The 16,565-nt window shown below is 34.7% G+C and overlaps 1 protein-coding gene across 2 annotated transcripts in view; it reads left to right on the top strand.

The window, feature by feature from the left end:
* ARHGAP32 (Rho GTPase activating protein 32) overlaps positions 1-16,565 on the top strand; it is a 255,843-nt gene that overhangs the window by 146,783 nt on the left and 92,495 nt on the right. For both annotated transcript variants that reach the window (XM_036747729.1, XM_036747727.1), the window contains one exon: positions 2,623-2,704. In XM_036747729.1, coding sequence (XP_036603624.1) covers positions 2,623-2,704 — 82 coding nt within the window. The remainder of the gene's footprint in view (positions 1-2,622; positions 2,705-16,565) is intronic.

The following is a 16,565-nucleotide window of genomic DNA, read 5'->3' as shown; positions in this document are numbered from 1 at the left end:
AAAGTTTAAAATGAGCTGTTCCTCTGGAGGAATGCTAAGGACAACAAATGAGTTTTGTTTTATTTTATTTTTTTAATTCGGGAAAAGAAGATGAGCAAAGAAGGGATAGGATCAGTACAGGGTAGATGGATGAAGATAAGCAATGAGAAGATAGGGTTACTCCATTCTTTGCTGGTGTTCTACTAAGTAGAACAAGTTTTGGAATAGGACAAAAAAATGGTTAATGGAGAATTGACACTCCCTAAAATAGGGAGTAAGTAGAAACTAAGTCCAAGACACCAGGCCGGATGAAATCCATCCATGCATAATACTGAAAGGACTGGTGAGTGTGATTACTTAGCCATTATCAATTATCTTTGAAAAAAGGAAAGAATAAGACACGTGTCACAGAACTAGAAAAATGCAAAATGAACAAAAAGGAGGAAAGTGAAATCTTAAGCTGTAGATCGTGTGTTTGAGTCTTGGAAAAAATTCTAAGACCTATTAAAAAAGATGATTAATAAATACTTAGGAAAAATACTTAGGAGAGGAAGCAGTAATCACAGAGAGCTAACCCAAGATCCTCAAAAATGAATCAAAGCAGACTAACTTCATTTTCTTTCCACTAAAGATAGAGATAAACATGGAAACAATCTTACTGTGCATACTGTTTCTGCTTAAAAGAATAAGCATTTAATAAATGCTTATTGATTGCTGATTGCTTGTATATGGAGAAATAAATCCCATAAAATTGAGGCTTTCTCAAAAAATGAGAACCTTTTTTTTCAAAATATGTTATTTGAGAGTATTATTCATGGAGGCTCTTTTAGGAACCAGTCAAATATTTAATTATTTAAAATATACTTTTGGGTTCTCAATAGTTACAAAACATAGATCCCCAAATTGAAGCAAGAATGCAACAAATAAACATATGAAAGCAATCCAACACTAAAGGAAAATGTGCAACTCCGAGTTTCATGATGAATCAGATTCTTGGAAGCCTTGTCTGTTCTTCCCCAGAGTCTGTCAATAGAGGGACACACGAATGAATGTGGTTTCCAAAGTTTCAGCCTAACATCTGCTACATAGCAGCCCGGTTATGAGCACATCTCAAGAAACATCTGCAAATATTGCCTGGGAACCGTTTTCTCTCCTAATTTTTTCTTTTGTTTTTTAGGGTGTATATTAGCATATTTGTTTTGTTAGCTATGGTGATATGTTGCAGTATTTTGTGGGTGATGGTGATGCTTCCTTAATATAACATCAAGAATTTCTAGGACCCAGAAGAAATAGTGATGATTATGATATTATTACTAACCAGCACTAATCTAGTGCTTTGTAATTTTTCACCATCACAGTCGTTCATGACCAGAAATTGGTTCCGCATTGTTTTACCGTTGGATTAGCAGCAGGCATAGAATATTGCACATGTTTCGTATGATCTCAAGGACAAATCTATACATTCTCTAAGGATTCTCAGGGCTCTGTCCCTAATTACACAATGTTACCTCTTTCGATTATAACAATCCCATGAAATAGGTGGTGTTATTAGGAGACAAACCCAAGTTCTCAGCATCCAAATTGAATGGTTTTTCTTCTATAGGAGGCTACCTTATCAGTCCATGGATCACCAGCTATCTCTCTCTGTCCTCAGGAATAGGCCTCAATTCCCTTGTTATAAGAGTTGATGAAGGAGTAAAAGAATTCAAACTTACCCCTTCCTTTACCACGATCCCAATTTCCAATGCATTTCTTTGTTTCCCTAGTAATACAGATCAATAGAGCTCTTTCCTCACATATGCACTACCATGAGGGTTGGTATATCAAGCAAACATAAGATAAAGTTGGATGGCAAGGCACTTGATGGAATCAGAAAATGGCTTTTGTAGAATGTGGTGCTTGACCTAAATCTCGAAGGCAGCCAGGGTAGCAACTAAGAGATGGACGTGAGAAGGGAGAACCTTCTAGGCATGGGGTCAGCCAGTGCAAAGGCACCAAGTTGGAAAATGAAATGTTATGTGCAAGGAGGGCAAGAGGACCAATATGGCTGGACTGTAGGGATTGTAGAGAGGAATAGTGTATAAGAAGAGAAGAAAGGTGGGAAAGAGCCAGAATGTGAAGAGCTTTTAATGCCAAACAGAGAAGTTAGTATTTATAATAAGGTACCACTTGAATGCTATAATGGAGGATAAGTTTAGAAAACGTTTTTAAAATTTTAGGATTTTAAGGATAAGTTTAGAAAACATTTTTTTAAATATGTTATTTAGCTTCATTTTAAAAAAGCAAATAAAAGCTACCTAAAACTTGGTAAATAAGGTACAACTGGACAGATAATCAACATTATTGGATTTGGATTTAAGTCTTTTATCTTATATACATAACTTATTGCTAGACTTAACATTTATAACTCTTGTGAAAAAGTCTATGGGTATTAGAAAAGTAAAAAGCAAATTTGCATATTTGGCCGTGTTAGACACACAACTATGATTTTTCTGTAGCAACAGATTGTGTTTTAATGTTTTTTGTACAATTGGATTCATCTGTTATTTGTGTCAGGGAATAGTAGAAACAAATGGGAGGGTCCATGGAGCACATTAGTCAAAGCTGAATTGGGAGTATTTACAGATTTCTTTTATTTTGTAGGTGGGACTCTTTCCTGGTCACTGTGTCGAGTTAATTAACCAAAAAGTTCCTCAGTCAGTGACAAACTCAGTGCCAAAACCAGGTAAGTCCCTTTTATTTATGTGAATTTTTTTAAAAAAGGATTTTAATTCACATTTTTTCCTCTATTTAGGTTCATAGTTTATTTTGCTACTTTGCATCTGGATCTCAATTTGTTAGTATTCATGTACACTGTACACGTATATTCCTACTTTTGTTTTTCGTTGTTTATCTGTCTTTGATCGTTTGACATCATTTTGCATGTACTTAGATGGCTTAACGAATTTTACTAAATCTTTTTTTTGGCTTTTTAAATTTTTCTGTCCAAGTATAGATTGCTTATAAAATGAGAGAAAATATAGATATTTTTGGTCTGAAAAAAATAGTAAGAAGATGAAATTTTCTGAGGACTAATATAGGAAGGAAATGTTTATTTCATCAGTGCCCTAGGAATCCAAAATACTGCGTAAAGGAATATTGTAGATTTTCAGGGACCTTTTTGAAATCAGTGTTACGTGTGGTATGTGAAACAGTATAGTAATAACAAGTATATGATTCAAGTTAATCAAGAGAACAATTTTATTTTTCATTAGGGTAGTACTTAAATTGAATAAAATTCCAAGATCTGTGAGGTCTGGAACCTTTTGATGATATATTTGATTTTTATATCACATAAAATATACATACATGCATGGCCCTGGAAAAGGAGCCCTCCCTTAGAGGCTTTTTTCAAAGAAAGGAGGTGTACAATTTAGGGGAAAAATATTTCCCTCTAAATATTTCCCTGGTTTGGCAGTTAAGCAAAGAGACAAACTATCCAGTAACCATGTTTCTGTTTGCCAGCAGCATCAATTTATGCCTTTTAAAAGTAGATCTGGGGTATGATTTGGATAAAAATAATGTGTTTTCATAAAACTGTCTTCCAGGCCAAGGTCCAGTAGTAGGTATAGAACTAGTCTAGTTCTGTAGCCTTGGCTATTTTCCCAGCTCAGTTCACAGTGTGCCAGGCTAACTTGGCTTGACGTGATTTGGTTTCTGGTTAGGGAAGTGTGGATGTTATATTCCTTTTAAAAACACTGAATTAGCAGGCAAGCTTTTGTGTTGTAATCATGCCTGGAAAATTATTCAGCTTTTCTTCCATTCTTCTCATCCTTTAGTTTGTAGGAATTTGTCCATTTCACACAATTTCTTAACTGTCTGCCTTACAGTAGAAGGGATACTCTGATTTTTATGGCATCTTTACCCACTTTTACTTGTAGATAGTAGAAATTGTAAACCCTCTGCTTCAAAATTGGTTGAAATGAAACATATATACCCCTTAGGGATGTTGGCCATCCAGGTGGCGCAGTAGATAACAACTCTGGGCTCTTGTTATGTGACCCTGGGCAAGTCACTTGACCCTTCTTGCCTCAGTTTCCTCAGCTGTATAATGAGCTGGAGAAGGAAATCACAAACTTCTCCAGTATCTTTGCCAAGAAAACCCCAAATGGGGTCATGAAGAATCAGAAATGACTGAAAAATGGCCAACAACAATAGGGATGTTAGGTACCCTAAATACATACTGTAGGCAGTAGATGTAGTATGATGGTATCAGATATATCACCAGCTTTCTGATTAGGCATGTCCCAAGTGAAACCCTTTAAGCCCAGTTTTCCTTACCTATAAAATAAGGAATGTGGACTAATACCCTCTACAGGCCCTCATGGCTCTGCAGTTTTAGAACTTGGCCATTCAGAGACTTCTCACAAAGTATTCCCTAGAAAAGTCTTCTGAAATATGGCTTAATGTGTGCTCAGTTTTGAGCCCTGGACCTGAATTCAGGAAGACCTGGATTCAGATCTAGCCTCAAATACTTACTAGCTGTGTTACCCTGGACAAGTCCCTTCACCTCTGCCTACCCCAGTTTCCTCACCGATCGAATGGGGATAATAATAGCACCAACTCCTGGGGTTGTTGTGGGGATAAAAAAGAGATGCTATTTGTAAAGCACTTTGGGAACCTTATAGTACCATATAAATACTAACTATTATTAATATAATGAATGTTCACCACTGGTGATAACGGCCATAAATGGGTGGTTAATAGTTTTTATTGAAACAGTGAATTCTTGAAATAGCATAGATTAACAGTTTATGGTTAGGAGTTTTTTTTTTGGTAACAGTAACATAAAAAGAGCCGTATTTTACCATATTGGTAGCACAAAATACATACACTTCAAAATGTTAAGTTATAAAATTAGAAAATTAACTAGAAAATAGTTGCCTCATCAGGCTGGTGCTATGTCACATCCTCTTGTCAATAAACTCAAACACATTAGTATGTATCCATTATTAGCTCCCCTAAAAATGAGTTGCATCTGAAAACTTTGATTTTTTTTCTGGAAGTTCAACCAGTGTAGAAATAACTAGGTGTTTAATAGCATTAGCACTTAGGACTGAGCCTTGGTCTAGCAATTAGTACTTTGCCTGTCACATCATAGGCATTTAATGAGTGCTTGTTGAGTTACTGAATGACTGATCAAGTCCATATCTTATTTCAAGGACCAAGATGTAAATTTATTCTGGCTGTTGAAAATAAACCCTGACAATTCACTTTTGAGAGGGCCAAGGTGAAACAGGTTGATTATGGATGTGGAAATCTACATGTGACGTTAGAGCAGGTGCTAAAGTATGTCTGGATCATTTAGGACAGACTTCAGCAGGTACTAGGAAGTGAACAGTGTTGGTTCAAGTTATTTGAAAATTTGAATTGCCAGCAAAACCCAAGTGACTTAAAATAATTTATTTGACATTTGATCATTTTTCATAATTCATTTTAATTCTGAGACCATTTATGGAGGGCAACACTGTGTCAGGTCCCAAGTGAACTAACAAATACACTTCATATTTTAGAAAAACACATCCTGTAGTAATCATTTATTGTTTAGTGAATAATTCACTTCATCTGCATTAATAGCAAAGCCAGTAAAGGATTACAAAAGACCTAAATAAGGTTTAGAGCTTGGACAGGAATGGTTATGGAATTATAAAAGCTGATTTTTCTAAAAGAACTGATCAGTCACCATAGTATACTTTGAAGGCAAGGTAGGGACTCTATTCTCCACTTTCTGGGCAAAGAAGATAGTTAATAATGTGATAGAATGGGATAGATGGGATAGAATATTGAGTTTAACCCAGAAATTAAATTTTAAAACTGTCTACATCTTACAGCAGTATGCTTTCTAGAGGGATGGAGAATTGTGTCAATGCATGTCATGCCTAGGCACTGTGGTCCATTGAAAAAGAACTCTGTATTTACAGTCAGCAATACCTGGAATCAAGTCCTAGTTTGCTATTGACTATTTATTTCTCCTTGGGCAAATCTCTCTATATCTCACATTTTTTACAGGGTTTGGATTAGATGACCTCTGAAATCACTTCTAACTCAGTGAAATATAAAGTAAAAAACTGTTGGGTCATGTGAATGAATTACCTTAAACAGATATGGAAATTGCCTTCATTTTTCTGGATTATATCCCTAAAACAAGAGACACGGTTCAAAATGGAAAGGCTTATGTGTAAATTCAAAATATTCTTAATTATTTAGATAGAAATATCACAACCCTTAAAGTTATACAATGGACTTCATTGGTTCCTGGGTCCATTTAAACTTTATTATCTAATGAGTAACTTTCTGGAGATATGAACCTTGCTAAACTTATCCTCAAAAGACAAAAATTCTTTTCTCTTAGCTTTTCTTCAAGGTGGTTTTTTTTTTTTTTTTTTTTTGCTATTTAGTACAGCCTTTCAGCATCTGTAATCCTGTCCGCATTGCTTTCAAGAACCCAGAGTCACCTCAGTATTTTCTTGGTAGTAGTTTTAGTGATGCCTTTTATCTTTACATCACAATTATTTCCCATATCCACCTCCCTCTGACCCTGCCCCAGATGGAATCTTCTACCATGACCAAGAAAGAAAAATTAAATAAAAACTCCAGTATCGTCTGACACAATTTCTAATAGAATATTGTCCTAGTAGTCCCCTACCTCTCCATTTTAAGGAACTTGTTCAGTCATTTAGTTGTCTCCAACTCTTTATGACCTTTGGACCATATCATGTCAGTGTTGTCCATGGGGTTTTTCTTGGCAAAGATACTGCGGTGGTTTGCCATTTCTTTCTCAAGGAGATTAAGGCAAACAGAGGTTAAGTGACTTGCCCACGGTCACACAGCTAGTAAATGTCTGAGGACAGATTTGAACTCAGGTCTTTTTGACTATAGACTAGGTGTGTTTAGTTATCTCTTCTCTATAATCTCTTTTATTTTTCATTTGTTCTGAATTCAGCTTCCTTTTGGTTATCTTTTCATTTATATTATAGTAGTCATTGTGTACATTATTCTGTTGGTTTCACATAATTTCATTCTGGTCTAGGTCTTTAAAAATCTTCCCATATGATGGCTTTCCATGAAGGGAAGAGAAGAGGGATATATTTGGAAATGAAGATGATGTTAGAACAAAAAGTATGAATACTATTTTAAAAAATCTCCCCATGTTTCTGAATTTCTCATGCTTATAATGTCTTATTTCACAGTAAATTCTATTTACATTTTTCAACCATCCTCCAGTTGATTTGTCTTAATTTATTTGTTAGCAAAAATTGCTGTTATGACTATTTTTGGTATATAGTAAAACTTCGTTTCTGACTTTGACATGTTTGGGATATGTATCTAGTAGTGAGATTCCAGGGTCAGTGGGCATGAAGAATATCCTCATTTTTCTTGCCAAATCTAGAAGATTTGGTCTATTTGGCACTTTTGTCAACAGTGCATCAGTGTACCTGTCTTCCTACAGCCCTTTCATTACATTTCTTGTTATGTCTTCTAATTTGCATGGTATGAGAGGAGCCTTCAATTATTTAAATTTGCATTTCTCTTACTACTGAAGCATATTGTCATGTGGCCATTTATAGTTTGAAGTTCTTCTTCATAGATTGTCTGTCATGCCTGGAATGCTCTATGTTCTTTCTCCTCATTTCTGACTTCTAAGATCCCTGGTTTCCTCAAATATACAAAGTCCCATCTTCTATAAGCATTTACCAGTGCTCTTCAGTCTCACAGACTACCAGTCTGTGAAAGTACCCCTGGTTTATTCTCTAAATATCTTGTTTGCACATAAAAAGCTTGTATGCTATCTCCCCCTTTAGACTCAGATCCTCAAGAGCAGGGACCTTTTTTGCCTTTCACAGTGCCTGGCACATAGTAACTGCTTAATAAGTGTTACTTGACTGATTGGTAACCATTTGTTCTTTTTCTTTTTGCTACCTGGCAGATGGGAATGACCCTTAGTATGGCAGTTATGTCAAATCCTTCTACTTTATTGTATTTTAAGGAGGTTATTTTATCTTCTTCTGAAAATTGAAGTGACTTAAATAGAAGTCACACTTAATGAAAATTTAAATATATTTTCAAGTATGTGACAGTGAAACTTTGGGAATTACTTCTCAGGAGAGTTGTTTCTTTATAATTCACTTAATCCAACTATTTTTTAATGGACAGAAATCTTTTTCAGGCAACTACCCATAGGGTGTCCTTTCTGAAAAGGTTAAAGAGGTGCTCCTTAGTGCTGCTACAAGAAATACCACTTCATTTTCTCAATAATGCCTAATGCCTTAGTGGGGATAATTTTAGGTATTACATCTGTGATTTCATTGATATATTGGACTTCCAATGGGAGTTTGTACCTTCTTATCTTAGAGTGGCCTACAGCATTGACAGTTTAAACAATCAAGCCAGCAGCACATAGCCTCTGTGTCGGAGGGGAAACTGGAATCCAAATCTTCCGGATTCAAAGGCCGTAATATTTCACAACTGTCTCAGTAGTCAGTGATCAGGAACCCAGAAAAGTTTCTTTTGTAATTTTTCAGATCAGACTATAGAAGAAGCTTTTAGTAAGCATTAGATTCACCTGTTTATTTTTTGTTATTTAAATACTCAAATAATCTAATTCTTTTCTGTTGCTAAAAATAAACGTCTGCACATTATAGAAGTAATCTCTCGTCTTCGAAATAAGCAAAGTAGTATATTTGGAGTTGACTGAAGTTTTAATTGTGACCCTGTAACATATATTGATTGACAATGCCTTGCTGCTATTTGTTCTTATGAGGTTGGTGGGGGAGGGGTTGAATCATTAAGAACATTGTGTTCTCTAAGTATAAAGCAGCTTGCTGTACAGGAATTTGCAAATAGAACTGCTCGTGTTACTTTATTGCACATAGATTTGACTGGATTAAGTATTTTAATGGAAAGCAGATGCAAGACTAAGTATTGCAACCCTTTCCTTCTTCCCTTCTTTTTCTTCTATTTTATTCCCTACTTCTTTTCCCCTTAATTTTCTTCCTTTTTCTTCTTCTCTTTTATTATTCTCTCCTTTTATTCTCTATACTCTCGTATCCTTTCTCTCTGTTTCACAACACCTCTTTTCCCCCTTCATTCTCTCGCCTTCCCTACCCTTACTGTTTCCTCCTATAGCCCTCTCATCTTCTTTCATGTCTCCCCTCATCCTTCCCCTCCCCTTCCTTTATCAGTCAATCAGCAGGTTTTTATTAAGTGCCTACTACATGCCCTGTACAGTGCCTAGGCCCTAGGGATACAAGTACAAAGAATACCTAGTAAGTAGTTTATATCCTAATTGGGCAGACAAAGTACATATATAAATATATATTGAATAGATGCAAATATGTACACACAGTGTTTTGGAGTGGTGGTAGTATCAGAGGAGAGAAGGAGAGGTATGGGAGAGATATTGCAAAGGTGAAATCAACAGACCTTGGCAACAAAATGGATATGGGGGGAGGGACTGTGAAAGATAGTAAAGAGTTGAGGATGACAGCTAGATTGGGAACCTGAGTGAACTGGGAAGATGATTGGTGCCCTCAACCACCATTGAAGAATAAAGAAATTTGGAAGGAAGAAACGTTTAGAGGAAGTGATGAGTTCAGTTTGGGGCATATTGAGTTTAAGATATCTACAGGATATCCAGTTTGTGATGTCCAATAGGAAGTTGGAAATGTGAGACTGAAGGTCAGCAGAGAAGTTGGGGCTGCATAAATAGATTTGAGAATCATTTCATAGAGATGGTAATTGAATCTATGGTAGTTGTTGAGATCACCAAGTGAAATAGTATAGAGGGGGAACAGAATAGGGTCTGGGACAGAGCTGTAGTGGTTAGCAGGTTTGACCTGGATGAAGATCAAGCAAAGGAGGCATAGAAGGAACAGTCAGATAGGTAAGAGGGGAACCAGAAGAGAGTAGTGTCCAGAAAACTTAGAGAGAAGAGAATATTAAGGAGAACAGGGCGATTGATAGTTTAAGGGCTGCAGAGAAGTCAAAAAGAATGATTGAGAAAGGGCTGTTGGATTCGGCAAATACAAGATCATTGGTAACTTGGAAAAAACTAATTCTAGCTATGATTGTTATTCCTGCTACTGCTACTATCCTTAGAAAGACACTGCTACTACTACTACTGTTATTAATATTATTATCATCATCCTAGAGGCAATAGCAAGCCACTTGAATTGAGAGTAAGGGAATCACATTATCATATCTGAACTTAAGAAAGATTATTTTGGAAGCAGTGTATACGATAGACTGGAGGAGTGAGATATTTGAAGCAGAAGAGACCAATTAGGAGGCTGTTGCAATAGTTTAAGCAAGGAGTGATGAAGTTCTGAACTAAGGTGGTACCTGCACGAGCGAAGAAAAAGAGATACCAGAGATGGCAGTAGAAATGGCGAGATTTAGCAACTAACGTAGTGGAGGAGAGTGAAGAGTTAGAGATAATGCCTAAGTTAGGAACTTAGATGAATAGGATTATGGAAGTGCCTTCAACAGACATAGTGAAGTTTGTTAAAGAAGATTTGAGAGGGGGAGAGAGAGGTCAGTTCTTTTTTGGAGATGCTGAGCTTAAGATACCTTTGGAACAGTCAGTTTGAAATATTCATTAGGAAAATGTTTTTGTGGGACCAAAGGTCAAGGGACAGACCCAGACTGGATGCATATATACATACACATATTTATATGTACATATACATATATATGTATATAAGTCAACTCTTAGAAGTGATATTTAAATCCATGAGAGCTGATGAGGTTACCAAGAGAGAGAATGGAAAATAAAACTTGAAACAAATATGCTAACCCTGTTGCAAAAACCACTTGTTATTTATTCTGTCCAAGTAATTGAAATCCCATATGTATTCCCATATTCTATTCATCTCAGACTCTTTCAAGTTATTAGTTTGCATCAGAGTTTAACTGGCATATTGTTTACATCACTTTACTTTTTGGGTTTTTTTTGTGTGTGTTACAACAGCAGTAAATATCTTTTTGTCTATGATAGGTAACTGTTACAACCTCAATACATTTTAATTTGCTTTTTAATACATATTTTATCTTCCTTTCATGTTGTCCATCATTAATATCAACCCCTTTGTAATGAAGTCTCGCTATTGAAAGAAATATTTTGACTTTACAAAATCAAATATTAGAAAATAATTATACTTTAAAGAAAAGTCTAAACCCGTTGTTAAAACAGGCTTAGCAATAAGGTTCTTATAAATTGAAATTTGTATTAAAAAGAGTGATTGTAATGTATTAGTTCTAATACTGGTCACTCCAGAAGCTGATGCAAAAGATGAGAAGGTAGTTGATAAGAATTATTAATAGTTTTGGAAATTGTATTGATTTTTCTGTATGTCATAAAGCATATGTACCTTTTTATTCACAGACCTACCTGATAATGTTTCTTAAGAGGAATTTTTCAAAAGCCACCTTTTGTATCTCCTGTATCTTAATTTTGTTATCTGTCATTTCATGGTTTTCTTTTTTTTTTTTCTTAAAAATTTTTTAACATTTTTTTTAATTCCAAATTTTCTTCCTCTAGCTCCTCCCCCCATCCATTGAGAAACCAAATAATATGATACCCATTATACATGTGAATTTAATGCAAGACAAATTTCCATGTTAGGCATGTTGCAAAAAAAGCCAAGAAAAGTGAAAAAAATATGCTTCAGTGTACTCTGAGTTCATTATTCCTTTCTGAATGTGGATAGCAGTTTTCATCATGAATCATTAGAAGTTGTCTTGGATCATTGTATTGCTCAGAGAAGCTAATTAGGTCTACTGTTATTGTGTACAATGTTCTCCTGGTTCTGCTTACTTCACTTTGCATCAGTTCATATACATTTTCCCAAGTTTTTCTGAAACCATCTATTTTATCATTTCTTACAGCACAAAAGTATTTTATCGCCATCTTAATGTCATAATTTGTTCACCCGTTCCCCAACTGATGGGCATCCTTTCAATTCTTAATTCTTTAACACTACAACAAGAGCTGCTATAAATATTTTTGTACATATAAGTCTATTTCCTTTAATCTCTTTGGAATATAGACCTAGTTGTGGTATTGCTGGACCAAAGGGCATGCACAATTTTATCACCCTTTGGGTATAGTTCCAAATTGTTTTCCAGAATGATTGGACCAGTTCTCAACTCTAGCAAGACTGCGTTACTGTCCCTGTTTTTCCAAACCCCTTTAGCATTTATCATTTTCCTTTTCTGTCTTATTAGCCAATCTGAAAAGTGTGAAGTGATACCTAAAAGTTTTAATTTGCATTACTCAAATCAATAGTGATTTAAAGCATTTTTCACACAATTATAGATGGGTTTGATTTCTTATTCTGAAAACTGCCTGTTCATATCCTTTGACCATTTATCAATTGGGGAATGACTCCTATTTTCATAAATTTGGCTTGGTTCCATATTTATTTGAGAATTGAGGGCTTTATCAGAGAAACTTGCTTTTAGACAGAGATTTATTTATAAAAAGAATGATTTCCCAATTACATGTTTACTTCTAATTTTGTGTGCATTGATTTTGTTTGTATAAAAACTTTTTAATTTCATGTAATTAAAATTGTCAATTTTACCTCTTGTGATCCTCTCATCTCTTGTTTGGTTATAAACTTCTCACTTATCTATGTATTTGACAGGTAATTTCCCCCATGTTCTGCAAATTTACTTATGATAATGCCTTTTATATCTAAGTCACATATCCATTTTGACCTTACATCTTTCTGCCAGATTGTTTTCCAGTTTTTCCGGTAATTTCTGTTGAATAATGAGTTTTTGCCCCCAAAGCAAGATCTTTGGGTTTATCGAAGATTAGATTACTGTGGTCATTTACTTACATTGTATATGCAATCTATTCTACTGATCCACCACTGTATTTCTTATACTATGCCAGATTGTTTGATGATTGCCACTTTGTGATATATTTTGAAATCTGGTACTTCCAGGCCACCTTCCTTCAAATTTTTTTATTTTATTTCCTTGATATTTTTGACCTTTTGTTCTTCCAGGTAGATTTTATTTTTTCTAGTTCTATAAAATGATTCTTTTTTAGTATGATTGATATGGCACTGATGTGGCATTGATAATAGTAATAATAAATTAGGTGGAATTGTAATTTTAAAAAAATATTGGATTGGTCTATCTATGAACAATGAATATTTCTGCATTTGTTTAGATCTGACTTTATTTGTGTGAAGTATCTTGTAATTATATTCATATATATCCTGTGTGTATCTTGGCAGGTAGACTCAGAACTATTTTATACTGTCTACAGTTATTTTAAATAGAATTTCTCTTTCTATCTCTTCCTGCTATGTTTTGTTGGTAATATTTAGAAATACTGATGCTTTATATTGGCTTATCTTATATCCTGCAATTTTGCTAAATTTGTTAATTATTTTGACTAGTTTTTTACTTGATTCTCTAGGTTCTCTGAGTGTGCCATCACATCATTTTCAGAGAGATAGTTTTGTTTCCTTGTTGACTATTTTCATTCTTTCAGTTTCTTTTTCTTGTAGTATTGCTATGGTTAGCATTTCTACTACAATATATAATAATGATGATGATAATAGACTTCCTTTCCTCACCCCTGTGATCTTTATTGAATAGGCTTTTAGTATATCCCCATTACAGATAATGCTTGCTCTTGGCTTAATTAGATTCTACTTATCATTTTAAGAAAAGCTCCATTTATTTCCCATGTTTTCTAGTGTTTTTAATAGGAATACATTTTATATTTTGTCAAAAGCTTTTTCTGCATTAACTGATGCAATCATATGATTTTTCTTGTTTTTGTCATTGATATGATCAGTTATGCTGATAGGTTTCTCAATATTGAACCAGCCCTGTATTCCTAGTCTAAATCCCATCTGCTCATAGTGTATGATCTTTGTGATATATTGCTGTAGTTTCCTTTCTAATATGTTTATTAGTGAAATTAGCCAGTAGTTTTCTTTCTCTGTTTTTGCTCTTTCTTCCTATATATTTGACGTGCTGTTTGAATAGAAACAAGTAACAGTATACTCTTAATATATCTTGAAAAGAATTTGCGTCATCTCTCAGACTTCAGGCTTGCTTCATACAGCTTATAAATTGTCTTCACCTTCCTTAGAAACAAAATGTAGATTCTTTTTATTTTTAACATTGCCATCTGTCAGTGAGATTCTAAAGCTAAAAGAAGCACCTAAAGTTTGGAACTGCTGAACAGTGTTAGGGTCCTCATACTATTGTGCATCTAAGTAGGGAAAATTCTCTTTTCAAAGCATTACTGAAATGTTCAGTCCTTTGTTTTCATGGAAAGAAAAACAGTTATCATAGTATCAGAAATATGGTACAAGATCATTGTATTTTTGGATGGTGCTACTTTAATTAATAATAATAACTCACAGTTTTATAGCATTTTAAGGTTTGCACGGCAAAAAGATAAGTTCTCCTTTACAGTTTTCTTGGAGTTGTGGGGTTTTATTTTATTTTATTTTTGCATTTATCTGTTAGGGAGATAAGCATTAGAGGAATATCTAGTTAGCATTGCTATGTATTTCCTAAATTTGTTGGGAAAACAAATATTATTTTTGAATAAGGCATAATGAAGTTTATCCTTTGTCCCAACTGGTTCTTATTTTACCATATATTTTTTGAATTGTACCTTCACAGTCTCCCCTAGAACCCATTTCTTCCTTCTTCTCTTTTTCTCTCTTTCCTTCTTTTCCTCCTCCACCTCCTCATTATTCTTATCTTCCCTGGCTGCTTTCCTCTCCTTCCTCTTCTCTCTTCCTTCTCCCTGCCTCCCAGGAACGTGGGCAGTTAGAAGTATGAAAAAAATGACAGCTCTGGCTTTTTATTAAGTTCCATGGAGGAGGAAGAATTTTCTTACATTAAAAGCTTCCGTTAAAGAAAAGAAACCACCCTTAAAATTCCATGTGGTAAAAAGATAACTGTCTCCTTTGTTTTTCATAGCACTTTATCTCTGATGGCATCTTTCCTCTTTGTCACAAAACAGGGACCAGTGTTTACTTTGTGTATGCCATTTAATATAAAAACTTCAAAATAATTTCAAATTTTGAAGTATTTTGTTGAAGAAAATCAAAGAATTTCAAGATAGAATCATAGATATTTATTTGTAATGGGGCCTTAAGAAGACTTCTAGTCTACTTCCCTTCTTTAATGGAAGAGGAATTGAGTTCCAGAGAGATTAAGTGACTTGAGTCAAGTCCATATGGGAGAGAAATAAGGTAGAATTTGGAGCCAGCAAACCTGATTCCAATTTTAGCAGCATTTCCATTGTAACATAAACATGGCCAAGAAAAAAAATCATTTTCTATATGTAAACTTATGCCCTTTTTTGCTGTAACTGCATGAAGAAACTTATTATTGCTTGTTACTGTTAAATCATTAAATTGATTTCTATGCCAGTTTGTATTTACTGGACTTTAAAGGGTTTATGATTTGTTTTCTTTTTTGAAGTAAAGAATTGTTCCAAAGCTGCTTTCCACCCCCCCCCCCCCACTGACTCCTCTTACCCTAACATAAACTAGAATGTATTGAATGAATGATTTAAAAGGAGTATTTTTTTTCTTTTTATTTAAATACCCTTTGAAGTGTTTATGCATGTTTTGTGATAATGTAGAAGAGGCCCTACGTTATTCCCTTAAAATGTTATACAGCATGGCAAAGAACTTTTTTTTTTTGAAATTAAATTTTATTTCTCAGTCATCTGCCTTCTCTCCCTCCCATCTTCTCCCTGCCCACTCATCCCATAACTCTCCAGTCCCTAGACCCCTATTGAGAAAGAAAGGAAAAAACCATTACAAAATCTATAGTCAAGGAAAATAAATTCCCTCATTGGCCATATCCAGAAACAGTGTATCTCTATCTGGACTCTGAGTGCATTGCTTCTCTACCAGGATAAGGGTAGCATGTTTTATCACGGGTCTTCTGGATTTGTGGGTTTGCCATTGTGTTGATCACATTTCCTAAAAATTTCAAAATTGTTTGTCTTTACAATATTACTGTTGTATAAACTGTTCTCCTAGTTCTACTCACTTCACTCTATTTTAGTTCATAAAGATCTTGCAGGGTTTCTCTGAATTATCTCCTTCATCATTTCTTAGAGCACAGTAGTCTTCTATCATATTAGTACAGCCATTCCCCAGTTGATTCCCCAATTGATGGGTATCCCTACCACTTCCAGTTCTTTGCCATCACAAACCATGTACTACAAATACATATGCGTCCCTTTCCTCTTTCTTTGATCTCTTCAGGGTATAGATCTAATATTGTAGGTCAAAGGTCATGCACAATTAAATAGCTTTTTGAGTACAGTTCCAAATTGCTTTCCAGAATCATTGAACAAGTTTGCCATTTTACCAACAGTCCTGTTAGCATTGGTTATCTTGAGGGTTTTTTTTTTTTTTGCTTAATTGCTTATTTGGTTATTGTTTGTTTTTCTTTTTTGTTAATTTTTGATAATGTGATGGGTGTGATATACCTTGGAGTTGTTTTAATTTGCACTTTACTTATTATTAATGATTTAGAGCATT

This window comes from Trichosurus vulpecula, chromosome 2 (genome assembly GCF_011100635.1).
Source record: "Trichosurus vulpecula isolate mTriVul1 chromosome 2, mTriVul1.pri, whole genome shotgun sequence".
NCBI lineage: Eukaryota > Metazoa > Chordata > Mammalia > Diprotodontia > Phalangeridae > Trichosurus > Trichosurus vulpecula.
The sequence above is the reverse complement of the archived record's forward strand: the minus strand, read 5'-3'. Positions and strand labels throughout refer to the sequence as shown.